Below are 21,842 nucleotides of genomic sequence, written 5' to 3'. Positions count from 1 at the left end.
ACTTCAACATCTTACTATTTGGAGACCAAAATGAGGGGTGGTTTTAAGGACGTAGGGTGTTCTACTGTGCCTGACTGATGTGGCTACTTACCACAAGAGATGATTGATTATGTAAGCATTACAGTTGAGCCTGATATTCACATATATACAATTGCTTATTCCTTGCTCCCTGATTCTGTGTGATACTAGTGGGAGTACATGCTATCTAATCAAGGGTCAAATAAAACTTCATGTACAAAATTTTCAGTTAGCACCTAACTAGTACGAGTTTGATAAAATATTTCTCCTGTATTAAATGCTAAAAACTGAAGTCCACAAGACAGTACACAACTTATTCCCGAACACAAGAGATTCTGCAGATACTGGAAATCCAGAGAAGCATATACAAAATGCTGAAGGAATTCAGCACGTCAGGCAGCATCTTGTGGAGAGGAACAAAGGGCTGAGGTTTCAGGCCGAGATTCTTCACCAAGATTGGAAAGGAAGAGAGAAGATGCCGGAATAAGAAGTGGAGAAAGGGAAGAAGTGGAGAAAGGGAAGGAGTAGAAGCTAGAAATTGAAAGGTGAAACCAGGCGAGGGGGAAGGTAGATAGCCAGGAGACAGGGGAGATGAGGTGAGAAGCTGACAGGTGATAGGTGGAAGAGACAAAAGTCTGAAGGAGGAATCTGATAGGAGAGTGGACCATGGGGGAAAAAGGGAAGGAGGACAGGCAACAGAGGGAGCTGATAGATGGGTGAGGGGCAGAGAAGTGGTAGGAAGGGAGCCAGAATGGGGAATGGAAAAGGAGAGGAGCGGTAAGGGGAAAGTTAGAGAAATTGATATTCATGCTGTCAGGTTGGAGGCTACCCAGATGGAATATGAGGTGCTCCACCTCCATCCTGAGAGTGACCTCATTGTGGCAATGTAGAAGGTCATGGACTGACGAGGCAGAAAGAGGGACAATATACTTCTGTCCTAGAATGAGACTATAATGTCAAGTACTGGATATCAGCCAATGCTTATATAGCCAGTTTTAAAGGGGTGCCATAGGTCAGATTACAAATCGAAAGGGTGGATTCTTAACAAAGAGCCTAAATTACAGTTAATAATAATTTCTGCAGATAGTCTCCAAATTTTGCTCTACATATCCATGAGATCACGCATAAAGAATAGATCTACAAGTTAGTCACATGGTCTACCGAGACTGAGTCTGTCCATTAATATTCCCATAGTGAGGAACTGTCCACTTCATCTGCGTCTGCCTTAAGAGTGCCTGCTTGGTTTCCACGCAGATATTTTTCATTCTTTCCTTTGATAGCCAGTCGACCATGATCTCTGAATTCTAAGTAAAAGTCTTCAGGAATGATACTGTCAGTGCAGACAGTCCCAGTACTGGATACATACCAGAACTTGCCATCACAGCCTACGGAGAAAGAACATTAGTTTAAACTTGTGATGGGATGGAACCAACCGCACATAGCCAGCACTTCACTCTTCACATCATTGCAAGTTTCCTGGCTCAGTGTGAATGTTTTTCCCTCCAGCAATTTATTGAAACAAGAATGCACATCTCTAATCAAAAAGTTAACATTCATTTTCTGCTTTTAACATCTGTCATTCATGTATCTTCAAGATCTCCTAGTGCTTCACCCAAGCCTTTTCCTCAGCCTAGATAAGAAAATCCTTGGACTTCTTCAGCTGGAATGTAGAATTGGGTGGAATGTATAGGGATGACTACATAACAAACAATAAAACCTATTAAACAACAGGAATTCTGCAGATGCTGGAAATTCAAGCAACATACATCAAAGTTGCTGGTGAACGCAGCAGGCCAAGCAGCATCTATAGGAAGAGGTGCAGTCGACGTTTCAGGCCGAGACCCTTCGTCAGGACCTATTAACCGAATAAAACCTATTCATCTCCCCCCTTCCTTCTCAGTCCTGATGAACAGTCTCGACCCGAAACATAAACTGTTTGTTCATTTCCATAGATGCTGCCTGACCTGCTGAGTTCCTCCAGCATTGTGTGTGTTTCCTGGATTTCTGGCATCTGCAGGATCCCCTGTGTTCACTATTTATCTCCAACTCCTCCTACTTCTGATGAAAGATCATCAACCTTATTTGCTGGTCTGCATCTGAACAGAATCATTTTGCACTAAATCCTCAGTTAACCAGATTGGGTACTTGTTGAATAGAAGTGACTTTGCCCTCAGCACAAAAGTTTTGCCAGCTGACAGTCCTTCTGTGGTTAAGCACCATAAGATGGAACGGTCAGAGCAAGCACGGTCCACAAAATTACTGAAAACAATATTAACAGGCAGCTAAACTTCAAGACCTGCCTTAGCTGCCCAAAGTCATCAAAAACCTGGAATACTTCTAAATGTTTGGGTTTTAGGTTTTCATTTAGTTGGGAACTCTCTCTGGACACTGAACTTCCTATGGATTTAATAGCTATATTACAGTAATTGCTGCAATTAATCCATATTCCATTGAGAGTAGGGGAGATTCAAACAAGAGGACATGAGTTGAGAGTTAAGGGGAAAAAGTTTAGGGGTAACACGAGGGGGAACTTCTTTACTCAGAGAGTGGTAGCAGCGTGGAATCAGCTTCCAGTAGAAGTGGTAGAGGCAGGTTCAATTTTGTCATTTAAAAAAAAAATTGGACAGGTATATGGACAGGAAAGGAATGGAGGGTTATGGGCTGAGTGCAGGTAGATGGGACTAGATGAGAGTAAGCATTCGGCACGGACTAGAAGGGCTGAGATGGCCTGTTTCCGTGCTGTAATTGTTATATGGTTATATGTTAAAGAGTAACTCACACTTGCATATGAAAATCAAAAATAAAAATCAACAGATGTAAAACAAATGGTAAAAACACTCAGCAGGTCAGCCTACATCTGTGGAAAGATCAGATTTAAGAGTCTGAGGGACAGCCTTTGACCTCAAACACCGATGCTGCTGCAACTACTGACTGATACCAATACTTTCCTGTTTTATTTCATGTTCGGATGCCATGAAGATCAAGTATATCAGATACATTGTCTTTTACTTCCTGCCAAGTGTTCAGCAGGTCAATGTGGCGAGCAGATTGTACAGAGTATGGTCTCTCAAGCAGCTCTGAAGTACGGAACTGACTGATCTGTAATTGGCCGAGGACTGAATGCTAACTGTTAGACATGAAAACTCAAAATGGGAATAGAGCTGATTATCACTGACATACATAATGTTATGAAATATGTTGTTTTGTGGAAGCAGTCCAGTGCAGTACGGCACTCTACCGTTGCCACAGTAGAGCAGCGGTTAGATTTACACTATTACAACTTGGGGCGCTGAGGCTTGGAGTTCAATACTGGAGTCTCCGTACGTGTGGATTTTCCCTGAAGGCTCCGGTTTGTTCCCGTTTCAAAGACATATCATGCAGGTTAACTACTCATTGGAAATTGTCCTGTCATTAGGATAGGGTTAAATTGGGGTTGCTAGGGCAGCACAGCTCGAAGGGCCGGAAGGCCTACTCCGCGCTGTATCGCTAAATAAAAACTAAATACATAAAAAGTTGTGAATTACAAGAAAAAAAAGTAATAAATAAGTAGTGGAAAAACAGAGCAAAATAGTGTTCCTTGAACGTTCAGAAATCTGATAACAGAGGGTAAGGACTACTCCTAAAACATTCAGGTTCCTGATGGCAGTAATGCAAAGAGGACATGTCCCGGATGGTGACAGCCCTTAATAATGGATGGCACTTTGAGGCATTGCATTTTGAAGATGTACTCCGTGGCGGGGAGGGCTAGCCTGATGATGGAGCTGGGCGGGTTTACAACCCTCGGCAGCTTTTTCTGATCCTATTGCAATGGTGCTTCCAATAGCAAACAGTGTTGCAACTAGTAAAAATGCAAAATGTCTTGTGTTGGCATTGTGTTGCTGCTGCAAAATAACAAACATCACATCATCTAAGTCAGTAATAATAAATCTGATTCTGATGCTGCACTACCTGAAAATGTATTTCAGGATCGTTACTGTCAGTTTAAAATACTAATTAGATAACGATTTGATCTTAGTCTGAAATTCAGAAACTTTGATTGGGATAGTAGTTAAAAAAGAACAGCATATTCATCCATTGAAAACCCGACACTTTTAGTCACATTTTAAGCTGCAGGCAGAACTTGAAACTTATCGAAAAGCATTCTCACAGAATCCAGGTGCTCACCTTTAATGTGATAGGCTCCGTTTTCAAATTCAAGCTGAAAGATGTCGTAAGCTGACCGATTGGCATCAAGCGTGCTGGAACCTTTGTGGTGAGAGACGAATCCATGATCTCCTCGTAGTACCAGGATAGGTCTATTAATCAGTCTCAATATAAACTCGTCATCTTCGCCTAATGCCGCAGAATAGACAAAATTATTGGTCCACAGTTTTGCAGTGAAACACTGTTAATCATTCTGAGATATATAGCCTCATCGGCTACATTACCATTTGAACTTTCCATCAACCACCTAATCTAAGCAGAATTGTAGCGATTTCAAAACTATGCAGTTAACCATCAATAAACAGATTGACTTTCATTTGAATTTCCTCAGTTTTTAAGTGTTTTAAAACAATATCAGCATTAATTATTGCATGAATATAACTGTTACCAATATCATCCTGTACAACTTATGGCTAAAGGTGTTCAACCATGAGACTTGGAAAGAGTCTTTGATGGCGAAAGACACACCTGAATACATCTCCTACGCTCCTTGCAGTGAAATATCTGATGGATTTTACATTGCACTCATTCAAAATAACTTGCATGCCAGTGCATTGGATTGCTCTTCTTACACCCTCCAATTGCACCTTAATTAACAATTCTCCCGGTGTAAATGGAAGATAGCTTAGCATAAGTCACTTGCTGGAACATTGAGGTTAATGAGGTCCCTGTCCTTATTGCTTTAAAAGACAAAAAAATAATAAACTGAAGATTTTGAGGCTTAATTAGTAACAGTGGCTACTTGGCCATCTGTGAAACCATGTATTGATTGCAGCTGTATAAAAAAAATGTTGATTGGATGTGATCAATGCACATTGTTGGCACCAGGAGATAATTTCGTCTCGATTCTTAGACTGTAAACAACAGTGTTTGCTAATCTCCATGTGAAATGTTATTGAGCATACAGTTTATTTTCACTGAAATATATATTCTCCCGTGTTTCCATTAGGAATACATTTGTCACATGTACGTTGAAGCATACAATGAAATTCATTGATTTGCGACAATGACCGCAAATGTCACCGTGCTTCCAGCGCCAACATAACAAAGCCAATGTACGATCAAAGCCCCCCCCCCACCATACAGGTCATGCCCTCTTCTTGCTGCTGCCATCGGGAAGTTGGTACAGAAGCCTTGGATCCCACACCACCAGGTTCAAGAACAGTTATTACCTTTCAAATATCAGGTTCTGGAACTAGTGTGGATAACCTTACTCACCTCAACACTGAACTGACTACACAATCTTTGGACTTACTTTCAAGGTCTTTGCAACTCACCTCAGAATTATTTATTAACATTATTATTGTGTCCTTTTTTAATTTGTCCAACTTCTCTTTATTTGCACATTGATTGTTTGTCACTCTGTGTGCAGTAGTTCCCTTGATCTATGGTGAATGTCCGCAGGAAATGAATCTCAGGGTTGTATACAGTGACATGTATGTACTTTGATCATAAATTGACTTTGAGGTTTGAACATGTTTTAAAGTATATTTATGTAGCATCTTTCATTTGCCCTCAAGAATATCTAAAAGCATTTTTAACCGAATAACCTTTTAAAATGATGTTACTGTTGTAATACAGAAGGCCAAGCTGCGAAGTTACACAAGGCAAGTTCCAAAAAGCAGCAATAACTGGACGAACAGGTTTTGCATTATTAATTGAGATACACAGAGGACAAATTCCCTAATTTTCCTAAAATAAAGTGTTGTGTAATCTTTTATATTTATTTTAGAGAAGACATGGAGCCATAAAACTTCAGCTTAATGACTCATTCAAAAGATGCCTCTGACTTAGGTACTACACTAGGAAATGAGTGTAGTCTGTGTCTGTGTATTCTTGTCACACTCCTCAGGCTTGGACACATTTTCAATTTGGAATTCCATGTAAGCTTTTCTAAATAAAAATCTTACTATACTTAGCATTTTTCTGTCAAATTGCACTGTGTAATATTGTTTTCAAATGTGTTTGCATATTCATGAATTCTAAGCTATGACTTGATTGAGGCAATTAACCTGATCAAGCTACAAGCATGGTTAGAATAGATTGATTTTGGAATTGATTAGTGAGAGTGATCAATCCTACACTTGAGTGTCTGCTTCTTGTTTAACTCACCAGCTGACTCACTCACTGCTGCAAGCTGTCCATTTTTCTTTGTACAGATGTACTTGCCATTGTTGGCCTTAAGTGCAATTCTTCTCCCACGCCACACTACTTCAAATAAACAGTTGGCATCTCTGGAATTGAAAGCAGAAAAATCTGTGAAAAAGCTGTGCTCGTTGCCGACATCTACCCCTCACCAGATCCCCATGTTCAGGCAATTGCTTTCTACCTGGAGACTGAAGATGAAGTATACCATATTCCTCTGCCTGATTTTGAAGGGATCCAGCTGCACAGATGTTTCCCCCGCTTTGTTACAACACAAACTGCAGTAATAAGCCGCATGACTCCTGCCATCAAAGTAGCACAAAGTAGAGTAACCTTATCCAGGAAAGAAATTGTATAAAACACATTGAAGGAGAGGTAACATTTTAGTCCCAGTGAGCAAACAGTAATAAAGAGAAGATGAAAATGATATCAGAATCAGGTTCATTTTCACGACCTACATCAGCGACATTTGTTGGCTTATGGTTTAGTCTCACCAAAGGAGTGGGAATGCTTTTGCTCCCAGTGAGAGAGTGGAAATGATGAATGTGGAATCAGTCAGGTCACAACTTGCTGGCATGACATGGTCCTTGCTAATAGTACAAGTGTACCATTACATTTGCTACAGGAAGACATAATAATTTGGAGGCGATGTTTCTCATAGATGAAATAAATAATGATATCAGATCGCGTGTAGTCTTTAGACCATGAGACACAGGAGCAGAATTAGGCCATTCTGCCCATCAAGTTTGCTCTTCCATTATGTCTGATTTACTGTCCCACTCAACAACATTCTCCTGCATATTCCCTGTAATCTTTGACACCTATGCAAACCTATCAACCAGTGCTTTAAATTCACCATACTCAATGACTTGGCCTCCACAGCCATCTGTGGCAATGAATTCCACGGATCCACCATCCTCTAGTGAAAGAAATTTCTCCTCATCTCGGTTCTCAAGGGACATCCTTGTGTTCTGAGGCTGTGTTCTGAGGCTGTGTCCTCTGATCCTAGACTCCCCCATATCCACTCTATTTAGGCCATTCAATAGGTTTCAGTGAGATCCCCTCTCATTCTTCTAAACTCCACCGAGTACGGTCCCAGAGCCATCAAACGCACCTCATACATTAGCCCTTTCTTCTCCAGGATCATTCTCCTGAACCTTCTCTAGATGCTCTCCAAAACCAGAACTTCCTTTCTTAGATAAGGGGCCCTTTACACTCTTTCTTCTGTTGCTTTTGTTATTTTCATTTCTATGGGATGGTCTGATGTTGTAAAGGTCACTATGTAAAGCCAAGTATTCATTTTTATTCTTGTTATCCACTTTGCTTACAACCCTATACCTTTGCAGCCCATTCTCCTATCACCACTGCTCCCTCCCAGCTTTGCTGCTGGAACTGAAAGTCATCGTCCCACCAGTTCTCCTTTGCCAGCTTTCCTGCATTCTTCTTTCAAGCTACAAATTAAACCAGAAGTAGGTGTCTCAGACACTTTAAGTTGTCAGTCCATTCCAAACCAACTCATGATGTCTGCCAGTAGTCCAGTAAGCTCACTTCTTAACCCACTACCTGAGGTTTTTTGGCCATAAACCGTATTTGGACTCAACGCTTCAAGCATCCTTTTTATCTATTCCAAACTTGCAGGACTGTCACTTAATCATGACATTTCTCATCTCGTGAACTGTCACGTTCAATTACTTCAAGCAACACATATAAAAGTTGCTGGTGAATGCAGCAGGCCAGGCAGCATCTCTAGGAAGAGGCACAGTCAATGTTTCAAGCCGAGACCCTTCATCAGGACTAACTGAAAGAAGAGCTAGTAAGAGATTTGAAAGTGGGAGGGGGAGATCCGAAAGGATAGCAGAAGACAGGAGGGGGAGGGATGGAGCCAAGAGCTGGACAGGTCATTGGCAAAAGGGATATGAGAGGATCATGGGACAGGAGGCCTAGGGAGAAAGAAAGGGGGGGGGGAGCCCAGAGGATGAACAATGTGTATAGTGAGAGGGACAGAGGGAGAAAAAGGAGAGAGAGAAAAAGAATGTGTGTATATAAATAAATAAATAAATAAATAACAGATGGGATATGAGGGGGAGGTGGGGCATTAACGGAAGTTTGAGAAGTCAATGTTCATGCCATCAGGTTGGAGGCCGCCGACACGGAATATAAGGTGTTGTTCCTCCAACCTGAGTGTGGCTTCATCTTTACAGTAGAGGAGGCTGTGGATAGACATATCAGAATGGGAATGGGACGTGGAATTAAAATGTGTGGCCACTGGGAGATCCTGCTTTCTCTGGCGGACAGAGCGTAGGTGTTCAGCTAAATGATCTCCCAGTCTGCATCGGGTCTCGCCAATATATAGAAGGCTGCATCGGGAGCACCGGACGCAGTATATCACCCCAGCCGACTCACAGGTGAAGTGTCACCTCACCTGGAAGGACTGTTTGGGGCCCTGAATTCTTTATTTTCAAACACATCCTGTCAAGTTTTGTAACTCCAAAACATTAAATTAATTAAAACAAAGACACAGGAATCCATTTAAGTGAGGTGTACATGCATTACGCGGTAGTGCCATGATGTATGCAATTCACTTACCTTTTACATATAGCCACAATGTATTATATAAACAATGAATGCTTAATCAAACAATATATTCACAAGATTACTCAAATATTGAATAAACACTCTCCCTGCTTAGCAATAAACTCCAACTCAATAGAGAATGCATTTCAACTATATACACAGTATACTATACAATACAACTATATACAGACATCCATAACATAGTAGATTTTAAATTGTCCCATTCAGGCCCAAGAATTTCATCTCTGTGGAGGATTTCTTAGTCTTGCCTTTCCTGACACTGTTTGGCAGGTGAGACTTGTGGCTGTGAAACGGTCTCAGATTTCGGGACATCCTCTGTGGTGGTTTTAAGAGTTGACTCTGAGACTGCAGGAAGTGGTTTTGACAGCGGTAGCCACATTTCTTCTCTAGCAATTGACTGCGCTCTTCAACTAATTGAGGTGTCGCCTCAAGATGATATCAGATGCAATCTCCACTGTATGTGAAAGTAGTCTAGTTCTGTCCTTAATCTTTCCTAGAATCCACTTTTGATCACCTCTGTAGTATCTCGCCAGGACCCTGTCCAGGATTGAAGCACAGAATTTCCTGGTTTGAGGAGCCTTCAATTTGTCTCAGCTTGTTTGTCTTGCATACTCCTGAAACTGAGTTTGAGAAGATCCAAGCATGAATGCAAGGGACAACCCAGGAACAGCATAGCTGATGAGTTGTTGGTGGTGGAGTGTGCTGCACTGCAATATGCGAGGATGAAATTGGCCAGCTTCTGATTCAGTGTTAGTGTGGTGTGTTCTGCTGACATTACTCGCAGTGTATCACTTAGACCCTGGGCAAACCTTTCCACCAAGCCATTTGTAGCTGGGTGATATGGTGTAAATGTAATATGTCTTATTCCATTCATTTTTAGAAATGACTGAAACTGTTCTACCACAAACTGTGGTCCATTGTCACTGACTTGAGAGTTCAGTCCTTGAGAAGAGGCTTCTTAACACATCAATGTGCAATGCTGTAGTGGAGGGTATTGGGAAAACTTCTGGCCATTTTGTAATGCATCTGCTACTATGAAGAAATTTGTGCCCGTGAATGGTCTGGCATAAACCACAGGAATCCTCTGCCAAGCAAATGCGGGCCCTTCCCAGAGATGGAGGAGAGCTGATCTTGGCACCTTCTGGATGTGCTGGCAGCCTGCACAGTGTACGGCAAGCTACTCAATCTGCTGATCTATCCCAGGCCACCACACAAAGCTTTGAACCAACACTTTCATTTTAACTATGCTTACATGACTGTCATGTAGTTCCACCAACACCTTAGATGTAGCTCCTCCAACACTTTAATTCTCAGCATGAATGGTACAACAACTCTCAATCCCCACACAGGGCAAGCTCCGTCAAAGGAAAATTCATCTCAGCGCTGGTAAAAAAAATTTAAAAAATGGAGAAACTGGAGTTTCTGTTGCACATTCCAGCCATTTAGGGTGGCCACGTTGACCTGAGACAGTGTGGGATTTTCTTCTGGTTTCCCTTTGGATAATCTCTGCCGTAATACGGAGACTTTTGATTTGCATTAGTGTATCGGGTTTCTGTACATTTTTCAGATATTTCCTTTTCCAAGAGTAAACAGAACAATCCATCAACATTTCTATGATTTGTCATCCTCTTGAATACAATCTAGTCATTGTGTCCTTCAAGACAAAGAGCCGTCTCTGCATCTGTGCAGCTGTGTATTGAAAATGGACACTAGTGGTTGATAATCAGTAATGACAGTAGACACTTTCCCATACAGGTAGTGGTTGAAACGTTTTACACCCCAAACCAGACTCAAGGCCTCTGTCATTCTGCGTGTAATATTTCTCTGCAGTGCTGAGGGAACGTGATAGAGGGGCTATGGGGCGTTCACTTCCATCACTCGTAACATATGACATGACTGCACCTATACCACAACGTAAGGCATCACAGGTAAGCCTCACTGGACAATGTGGATCATCATGTGTGATTACAGTACATTTACCTTTTTGAAAGCCACCTCGCACTACTTTGTCCATTGCCATTTCTTCCCAATCTGCTGAAATGAATTCAAGGGGTGGAGCACAGTAGCAAGGTTAGGCAAGAACCTGTTATAGTTGGCAAATGCAACTGTGACACATTCTTTGGCCCTGGAGCATCAACTGTTGCTTAAAGTTTCTCAGCACACTTTTGTAAACCTCATGCATCAATAGTGTCATCAGTTAGTGATGCTTGGTTAAAGAATTCACACTTGTCACATCACGCCCTGAGGCCACAATCTTCTAAACTTTTAAACACTGTCTTGAGGCTTCGGATACACTCCTCGTCACCCTTACTGGTATTAATGATGTCATCCAGGTAACATTGAGTGCCTGAGCACGTTTGCAGCACCTGATCCATAGCTTTCTACAAGACTGCAGGTGCAGACACTACTCCAAAAATAAGTCTATTATAGTGATAAATTCCTTTCGGAGTGTTTATGATTAGAAATAATTTGGACTCTCCTTCCATCTCCATCTGTAGATAGGCCTCAGCTGAGTCCACTTTGCTGAAGTCTTTCCCTCCAGAAAGGTTTGCACAAAGATATTCTCTATCCTGGGCAGAGGATATTGATCTACTTTCAGTACTGGGTTGATGGTGACCTTAAAATCACCACAGATCCTGACAGACCCATTTTTCTTGGCTACTGGGACCACTGGCATTGCCCAGGAACTCCATTCAACCTTGTAAAGAATTCCTTCAGCCTCCATGTGATCTAGCTCACTAGCTACTTTATCATGGATGGTATAAGGAACCAGATGGGTTTTGTAAAACATGGTTACAGAATTTTCATTTAACGCTATTTTACCTTGATACATTTGAGTTTTCCATTGTGATCCTTGAACATTGCTAAGGCATCATCCAGTATCTTCCTTGATTCATTGCAGGGGATGTGGCATGCAAATGGTAGATGGAACTCCTATCAAGTTGTACTTGTCTCAGCCAGTCATAACCCACAATGCTGATACTCCAATTATAACCAAATAAAAGCTCAATGTGGCTTGTTGGTTGTTGTATTTCACTGTTACAAATGTCAGTTCTACTGGAGTTATCTTTTCTCCAGTATTAGTTCTTCATTGGATATCTGCAGATTTCAGCTTAACATTTTTGAACTGCTGTTCAAACTCATTTTGTGGTACGACTGAAACAGCCAAACCAGGGTCCAATTTCATTTTAATTAACTTGCTGTTCACTTCTGGTGTAAGCCATATTGCTCGCCTTTTGTTAGATTTCACATCGTAAACCTTAAGGCTACACAGTCCTGTACCACTCTCATCATTATCAGGTTTTTCATCGAGACATGCAGATTAGTGTTTTTTGAAACTGCAATTTGACTTATCTTTTTCTCTTCTCTGTACAATCCATTTATTTTTGTCTGCCCGATGTGCTTTTTGTAAATGTTCTACTTTGTTGATTTACCTTTAAATGTGAATGTGAGCCCCTGCCACAAGGGTAACACAATTTATTCAGCCAGGCAGGTTTCTGTTTAGACATTGCAATTTTGTTCACGCTCACTTTCATTTCCAAAGGCAACTCATATGCATCCCATGCTGCTGTTTCCACTGATACAGTGATTTCAACTGCTCTTTTAAATGTGAGTTGTTCTTCATTTGCGTCCCATGCTGCTGCTTCCACTGATAGTGATTTCAACTGCTCTTTTGAATGCAAGTTGTTCTTCATTTAGGAGCCATTTTTGAATGTTTTCTTGTGAGATTCCACAAACTAAACGATCCTTCAGTGCATCATTCAGCCCTTTGTTGAAGTGACAATACTCAGATGATCTCTTCAGATCAGCTATGCATGCTGAAATGAACTCCTTTTCCTTTTCATTCTGCTTATGAAACCTACAGTATTCTGCAATCAACAATGGTTCCAGTTCCAAATGCTCCTGCATTACTTTCATAATAGCAGCAAAGCTCATTTCTGCTGGTTTGTTTGGAGCAGTTAAACTTCGAAGCAAACTGTAAGCCTATAAACCCAATCCACTCAGTAAAACTGGTTCTCGTTTCTCATTGGCCATTTCATTTGCTTTAATCCAATATACCTGAGCCAGTTACCTGATGAGCAATTGGACATGTCTATCTTTCCAATGTAGCCAGTTCATTTCTGCTCTTCTTTAAATGATTATTATCACTGTTTATGAACCTATGATTTCTTCCATTTTCTGCCCTTTCTTTAAAAAAAAACTTGACTGTCTCTGCCAGTGCTACACTATTGTTTTCAAGCTTGCTATTTATTCCTGCACTTCAACAGGTCAGTAGCTGTCTCAGGTTCGTTTTAAAAATACATCATCACCACTGTTATATTTTGTAACTTCAAAAACACTAAACGATTTAATTGAGAGACACAGGGTGAAAAATAGGAGTCTAACTTCGTGTTTTACTTGAAGTGAAGCACACAAGTATCATGTGCTAATGTTACAACGAATGTAATTCACTTATTTTTGCAATCACAATGAATTATATAAACCACCAAGAATGCTTAAATATATTTACAAGATTACACAAATATTAATGAAATATTAAATACACAACTTCAATCACTTGTCCGAAATGGCAGACATAAGAAATGTTTCAACGTTTCAGTGCAGAAAGCTTGTTAGCAAGGGATATTAAAAGTGTGGCCAGTTTAGATGCATATACAGTATAATTTCTAAATTGAATTTTTGTTAGATAACTCACACTTCAGTGGCTGTGGATTGGATCCCTCCATGAGCCACCAATGTCCAGAAGTTTCCTGTGTGTGTACGCAAGATACACTTCTTGCTCTCTTTATCAATTTCCATCTGATAGGTTTCCTGATGCGTTTCTTCATCTTGGTTGGCTGAGATATTCATACCTGGCAATAAAACAATTAAAATAATATCACGCTGGTGCCTCCTGGGCATTTACCAGATGACAATTAATCACAGTATCTTATGATTTTATGAAGAAGAGACCATTTGCTAGGATGAATTAAAGTTGAATAAATATATAAGAATAAAGGAATAGGATTGGGTGTTTTAAAGGTGGCCAGAAAATACTCTTCTGGAGCATAAATACAGACCGGTCAGAATAAACGTTCTATTTATGTACGTTACAATTCCTCTTAACAATTCAATGATTAGTTCTTAAAACATTTTGTTTGCAACTCTCTAAAGTGAATGCAAGCCAAAACTCAGATTCTAATTCATTCATTTATCTCATGTGCATTGAAAGATACAGTGAAATGGCCATTTGCATTAACAAGCAACACAACTTAAGTAACAGTTAGAAACAACCCCAGGATGTGCTGGGGGCAGCCCACAAGTGCTGTCTCACATTCAGGTGCCAATATAGCATGCCCAGTGTTCCACAGAACAACACAAGCAATTACAACAATATAACACAACAAGCAACAAAACAACAACAGCAAAACAAGCCCGTCCTCCCTTCCACTCACCCACTCCCACACACATATAGTCCTCCAACCACAGGACAGGCCTCTGGTTTGAAAATACAAACTCTAGCTCAGGAACTCCAAAGACAGACCATTACTATTTTGTTTTACTCAAACCCTTGTATGCCAAACCCATCTTGGTCATCCACAGAAGCCTTTGTGAAGCATAGGGCATCATATAACAAAAGAACGTAAATGAATGATTCTACATAATCTTCATTTAATATTGCTCATGATATCATCCACATTATAGAAAAGGTAAGAGTTGATAGGCTCTTAGTAATAGTTATATTTTAATTTTTTTTTTTGAATGCATCTTTCTTTCAGCTCTTTGTTCCTCCAGAAGTAATCTCTGGCATAGGTGATTCTTCACTGACTGTAATGAGTTCACTTAGACGATTCTTCAAGGTTGCACAGATGGCTACACTGGTTAAACCATGAGTAGTCATGGCAGCAGATTAGGAACTAAATTCTAGTATTATTAATAAGATATTATTAAACAATACCACAAAGCAAAGGAAGCCCTTAGATTTTTCACCTCAAGATTTTGTGACTTTAATGCTAATTAACCATTTTTATCCATCCCACTACAGTCAGCACATCTTCAACAATGGCATTATCCCTTTCCTTCCCGAGTTCTAGAATAATGGAATAATTTTAAATCAATTGGGATAAAAAGACTTCGCAGTATTATTTACTTATTTATTCATTATTATTATTTTGTATTTAAATGTCTTTTGCACATTAGCTGTCAATCTTTATGCGTAGTTTTTCATTAATTCTGTTCTGCTGCGAATGCCTACAAGAAAATGAAACTCAGGGTGGTGTATTGTGACATATACAGGTATGTATGTACTTTGATAGGTAATTTACTTTGAAGTTCTCAGGACTCACCAAGAACCCTGACCTCTCAATATCAGTTCCTACTGGCTGCCCAGCCGATCACCGAACAGCAGAGACTGCACACCCTCCTCAGCATCTCAATAGACCAGTGCTTTGCTCCAAACGCATCACCTCGTCCTCACTAAGAATCCATCATCATCATTATGTGCCATGTTGGGCAATCATGGTCTTATCCATCACCATGATTGCTCTTGGCAAACCTTTCTACAGAAGTGGTCACCTTCTGGGCAGCGTCTTTATGGGGGGGGGCAGGGTGACCACAGCCATTATCAATACTTTTCAGAGATTCTCTACCTGGCATCAGTGTTCACATAGCTAGGCTTGTAATATGCACCAGCTGCTCATACAACCATCCACCGCCTGCTCCCATGTCTTCATGTGACCCTGGTTGGAAAGCTGAGCAGGTGCTGCACCTTGCCCAAGGGTGACCTGCAGGCTAGTGGAGGGATAGAGCGCCTTACACCTTTGGTAGAGACGTATCTCCACCCCACCACCCACACTAAGAATTATCCCTAATAATTCTGCAACATTTCCAGATATTCACTCCAATGGCAAAGCTTCAGACCTAATAAGGCACTGATCTATCCCCTTACTTTTATGCTGATATACCAGCACATAAGTTATTAAGCTTATTCTGCTGTACCCTTTGTCATAACACACTGAGCCATCTCCATGAGGATACACGTTACAGGCTCATGTGGAGAAGCTTGTTGCAACAATACTTATTTAATTATCTTAAGCCCTGTGCAACCTGACTGCATGAACACTGAATACTCCAGTTTCAGGTAAACTGCTCCCCCCGCCCCCTGCTTTCTCTCTCCTCCTGATATACCAAGATCCCACACCCACCCCAGTGCCCCCCCATTACTGTTTGTTTCCCCTCCTCCAGCCACTCCCTCTGCCCATCACCAACACACCCCTCCTCCTGGGTCCCCTCCCCACCCTGCACTATTCCCATCTGCCCACCCTACCACTCTTACTCGGTTTCATGCTCCACCTTCATTTCCCATCAGATTCCATCATCTGCAGCTCTTTTGTTGTCCCTACCCATCATAGAACATAGAACAGAAATCTATAGCACATTACCCTTTGGCCAAGTCCTTATATCTTGCCGCTTGGACTACTCCAACTCCCTGTACACTGGGATTAGGCAGTCGTCCCTGTCCCGCCCGCAACTGGTCCAGAACACCGTAGCCAGGCTCCTGACAGGTGCCCGGAAGAGGGACCATATTACAGTACTTCTATCCTGGCCTCTCTCCACTGGTTACCAGTACAGTTTAGAATTGATTTTAAGGTTCTCCTGTTTGTTTTTCAAGCCCTAAATGGGCTGGCCCCTTCCTATATCGCAGACATTCTAACCCCTTATTCTACTTCCAGGTCCCTCAGGTCGGCTGACTTGGCGCTCCTGGCTGTCCCACGATCTAAATTGTTCAGGGGTGACTGTGCCTTTGCTGTTGTAGCCCCTAGACTGTAGAACAGCATTCCCCTCCCCATCAGATCTGCCCCCTCCACTGACTCTTTTAAGTCCAGACTCAAAACTTACCTTTATTCACTAGCGTTTGAATCTTCCTGATGTGGCTCATTTTTGGCTTGTGCCTAGGCTCATGTGTTGTTTATTTTGTGCCTATAAGCTGTGTGCCTTGTTGTTTATACATGTGTTTCTTGTATTTGTGATTTTAGCTACCTGTTATGGTTTGTACAGCACTTTGGTCAACATGGGTTGTTTTTAAATGTGCTTTATAAATAAATTTGACTTGACTTGACTAACCTACTCTAGCAGCTGCCTAGAATTTCCCTACCACATAACCCTCTATTTTTCTAATCTCCATGTACCCTACCACTGCCTCTATCACTGTCACTGGCAGTCCATTCCATGCACCCACCACTCTCTGTGTAAAAAAAAAATTTCTTCTGACATCCCCCTTGTACCAACTTCCAAGCACCTTAAAACTATGCCCCCACGTGTTAGCTATTACAGCCCTGAGGAAAAGCCTCTGGCTATCCACATGATCAATGCCTCTCATCATCTTCTACACGCTTATCAGGTCACCTCTCACCCTTCGTCACTCCAAAGAGAAAAGGCCAAGGTCACTCAACCTATTCTCACAAGGCATGCTCTCCAATCCGGGCAACATCCTTGTAAATCTCCTCTGCACTCTCTACATCCTTCCAGTAGTGAAGTGACCCACTTTCTGTTGTATTCCCACTCATCTCCTCCCCACCCCATCACCCCTCCTTTCCTGTTTATACTTAGCACTTGCAAGCTCTTGCCACACCCCTTCATCTCTCCTCTTTTAGTGCAGATGAAAGGTTTCATCTCCAAAAAAAAAATCAAATATCCATTTCTCCCCATCGATGCCACTTTTCCAGCTGAGTGCCTCTGTCATTCTGATTTTTGCTTTGGATATTTTATTTTACATTTGTAATGGCACAAAGAAGGCCATTCAGCCCATTGTGTTTTTCCCATACCCTGCAACTTCACTCTTTCACACAAGATTCCTTTTGCTATCAGCCTCCACTTAAGGGGCAATTCACCAGTACATCTCTGCATTAAGGAAGGAAACAAGATTACCCAGAGGACATACACATGGTTTCAGCAACAGATTAACTCTGACCAAATTTGATCAACATAAATTTATACTGCATTAAATAACACCTCAAATGCTGTTTAAAAAAATAAAAATCTTTCATTTTAAGCATTGTTGGTGATGGTATGTGGGAGGCAAAAGAAACATCAAATCTAATGATTTTGGACAGAGTGAGTGAGATTAAATGAATATTAAAAACAAACAAAGGCGTGGGAAGTTGTCTTGGGGAAGCACAAATGGCTAATGTTGCGTTGGCTGCCGGTTTTATTCTCCGTACACTCAGCAGACAATTTTATAGGTACACCTGTTTGTTAATACAAATATGTAAAAAAACATTTGTGGCAGCAACTCAACTCATGTAGACATGGTCAAGAGATTCAGTTCTTGCTCAGACCAAACATCAGAATGCGGAAGAAATGTGATCTACTGAATGTAAATTTGACCGTGGAATGATTGCCAGTAGCAGACAGGGTAGTTTGAGTATCTCAGAAACTGCTGATCTCCCGGGATCTCAACAGTCTCTAGTGTTTACAGAGCATGGTGTGAAAATCATAATAAAAACATCCAGTGAGGAAAAACGTCTTGTTAATGACAGAGAGGTCAGAGGAGAATGGCTAGACTGATTCAAGCTGACAGGAAAACGATAGTTGTTCAAATAACCACGTGTTGGAATGGTGGTGTGCAGACGAGCATCTCTGAACATACAACACGCCAAACCTTGAAGTGGATGGGCTACAGCAGCAGAAGACTACATCATACACACACAGTGGCCACTTTATTAGGTACAGAAGGTAACCAATAGTGTGGCTACTGAGCGTATAATATTAATGCATAGGAACAGGACCTTCATCCCATGATGTTTGTGATTCAAAGGTTCAAGGGTTCATTTATTATCAAAGTATACAACTCTGAAATTATTCTTCTCCAGATAGACATGAAACCAAGAAAGAAAAGAAAGGCAGCACAATCATCAACCCCCTGCCCACGTAAAAAAAATGAACAAAAATGGAACAGGCACATCGACCACCCCCCCCCATCCCCCACACACAAAAAAATTGAAAAAAATTGGGTGAAAAACACAGAATACAAAAACCACAAGACTGAAAAAAACAACCACAATCCAAGTCCACATCCAAAATGCAGAAAACCTGGGCAACATTTTCCTTCTCCGTAGCAGAGCGATCTTACTAGTGATAAAAAGGCAGTCTCCCCTATCCGGCTGCAGAACAATCCCCCAGTGATAAAAAGGCAGGCAGACGGCGTTTTAATCTCCCTAGTCACCTTAACAGGTGAACATAGAAGCTTTAATCGGCAAAATGCAGTTGAATATCAGCTCACAGCCTGCTCACCACAAGGTTCCCGTACACTGCCTCTCCAAGAATCAACTCTGAGACTGCAAAGCACTGAAACACCCAAACGGTCTCCAAACTGCAGATCACAGGCTCCAGCAGTCCCAGGATCACATTCAAGATGAAAACAAACTTTAAAGACCTAAAAGAAGTGAAATATATGGTTTCATGATCTATCCAGAAGATGTCGACCAAAGGGGCATTGCACGCAGGCGCCATCTTGACCGGATGTCATCCTATCCAATGATGAACATGATGCCAAGTTAAAATATTTCAATAGGTAGTATAGCAGGTGAGAGACATGGCACCATCACTTTACTGTTATATTTTAAGTTAGATATATTATTCACATAGTTATCTGCATAGTTCCTGATTATTCAGCAAATGTTATCAAATGAATAAAAATATCAGTCAGACAACACTGACTGTGTTTAGACCTGTGTGAACAGCACTTGTGCTCGGGTAGCTGGGCCTAGGGTTTGAACAATTGGCCTCGATGCTACGCTTCAATTTAAGTCCAAATCAGCACCTTGGCCAAGCTAGAGAGTCGTCAGCACAAGTCTGATCAACTGTCTTCAGAACATCATCAAGACCGTGGGCTTCTACCATTAACTGAGGGATCTGTGGGCCCCAGGTTGTGAACCCCTGACCCAGATTCACGTCTACAACCTGAAGGGGCAATGCACAACTGTTGGCACTAACCTGTCTGATGAAATATTAAACTGCATTCCTAACATAGGGATATAAAATTATGGTGGAACTATTTGGGCAAGCAAGGGGTGAGAAAGTGGAAAGAGAGGAGGAACTCACTGACCCCTCTGCCCTCACACTCCTTACAGACTGTCAGGCTGGGGTTACGATCCGTTGTGTTGGAAGACAGATAGTGCTTGTGGAATTTTGACGCAGGAAAGATCAAAACCTCAAAAGGACAGAAGAAAATTTAGGGGTAGGAATAACTTTGTCAGTAAGCAACCCAAACAATGAAATGTTAACTCTCACCCATTTTGTACTTACAGTGACACAGAACATGGTCCACATTGTTGCCTAAGGGAGTAATTCCATCTATCCCATTCTCCTTCCACTTATTTCCCTCTATCCAGACAACCAATCTTCTTTCAAACCTGCCCATCGATTCCCCTTTGATTCTTTCTGCCACTCACCCACGCTTATGTAAGCCAAATAACCAACTAGCAGGTCTATGGGTTGTGGGAGGAAATCGGCATACCCAGAGAAAACCAAAGCAACCACAGCGTGAATGCGGAAACTCTGCAGTTAACATCTTAATTCTGAGTCGAATGCAGTCCCAGGCAATGCAAGTCAGCAGCACTAACTACCCTACCACCTTGCTGGTATATGCCAGTCTAATTCAGTTGGAAAAACTATTGTACATTTTTTCATTTTGCTGTCTGAAGGCAATTGATTTACAAATATTCCCATTGTTTATAGAGAATAGATTACTTCTCAAGACCACAAGATGTAGGAGCAGAATTAGGCCACTTGGCCCATCGAGTCTGCTCCACCATTTCATCATGGCTGATCCAACAACTACAACACTAACGCCATTGCGCATTAGATTCTGTCAGAAAGATTGTGAAGTGGCCTTTTTCCCCGATCATTCACCCTGCAAAGCCATGGTAGTATCGCGGTTAGTGCGATGCTATTACAGTTCAGGGCATTGTAGTTCAGAGTTCAATTCCAACATCATCTGCAAGGAGTCTGTACGTCCACCCTGTGGGATGCATGGGTTCTCTCTGGGTGCTCAGGTTCCCCCCCCACCAGTCCAAAGACATACTTGTTAGTAGGTTAATTAGTCATTGTAAATTATCCCCTAATTAGGGTGAAATCAGCAGTTGCTGGGTGGCGTGTCTCAAAGGGCTGGAAGGATCTATTCCATTCTGTGTCTCTAAATAAAAGCAAGTCTACATTCTTTGCTGGGTCTCAATTCAGTAACGTCTGAAAGCAGTTTACGGGATTTGTTGATGGAGCATACAGGAAGCAGGTGCAATCAGTGACAATCGAAAGAAACGCTGCCTTCTGATTTTGTTTCTAATCTACCTTTTAGATTAAACTCAGTTCCAGTCATTTACAATTCAAAAATCATTTAACAACATAATGAAGTATTGTTTGCACTGGCTTTCGTATTGACCACATAGTTAGCTAGGACACAACATCCGTGGTTGACTCTGACCAACAGAAGGCCTCAGAAGTAATGTTGAAATGGCATTCAGTGGTAAAACTAACTTCTAGTTGCTCCCTGTTCATTTTTTAACATAAATCATAATGGTTTAAGATTTTTTTTAAAAAATCACTTCTTGAATAAAGCTGGGTTGTGGTTAATTTTGAAATTGTTCAGCTGTGTGAGGTGATTCTGATATACTTGGTACAGTTGGGCCACTTTGCACTGTTGCCAGCCGGCTTTGCTCACTAACACAGTGATTTTGAAATTAGAATGAGATCATTCTGTTGTAAAAATGTTGCCCAAATGGATAGTGATGCTGGGGAGAAATCTCAATGACCATCTCATCTGAACATTTACCTGAGAATTATCGTCAGTGCAACATCCATCCCCACGTCCACTCTTCATCCAACTTCCCAACCACATCGCTCCC

At 41.4% G+C, this 21,842-nt stretch overlaps 1 protein-coding gene across 1 annotated transcript in view; it reads right to left on the bottom strand.

Moving 5' to 3' along the window:
* Window positions 1-1,197: 1,197 nt before the first annotated feature.
* The window catches only part of fscn2b (fascin actin-bundling protein 2b, retinal), a 38,921-nt gene continuing 18,276 nt past the window's right edge, over window positions 1,198-21,842 (bottom strand). Inside the window, exons 2-5 of the mRNA XM_063030792.1 lie at window positions 13,658-13,814; window positions 6,334-6,455; window positions 4,183-4,350; window positions 1,198-1,403 (exon numbers count right to left, since the gene is read on the bottom strand). Coding sequence (XP_062886862.1) covers window positions 1,198-1,403; window positions 4,183-4,350; window positions 6,334-6,455; window positions 13,658-13,814 — 653 coding nt within the window. The remainder of the gene's footprint in view (window positions 1,404-4,182; window positions 4,351-6,333; window positions 6,456-13,657; window positions 13,815-21,842) is intronic.

This window comes from Mobula hypostoma, chromosome 22, assembly GCF_963921235.1.
Source record: "Mobula hypostoma chromosome 22, sMobHyp1.1, whole genome shotgun sequence".
Taxonomy (NCBI): domain Eukaryota; kingdom Metazoa; phylum Chordata; class Chondrichthyes; order Myliobatiformes; family Myliobatidae; genus Mobula; species Mobula hypostoma.
This window is presented reverse-complemented; position numbering and strand designations above follow the sequence as displayed.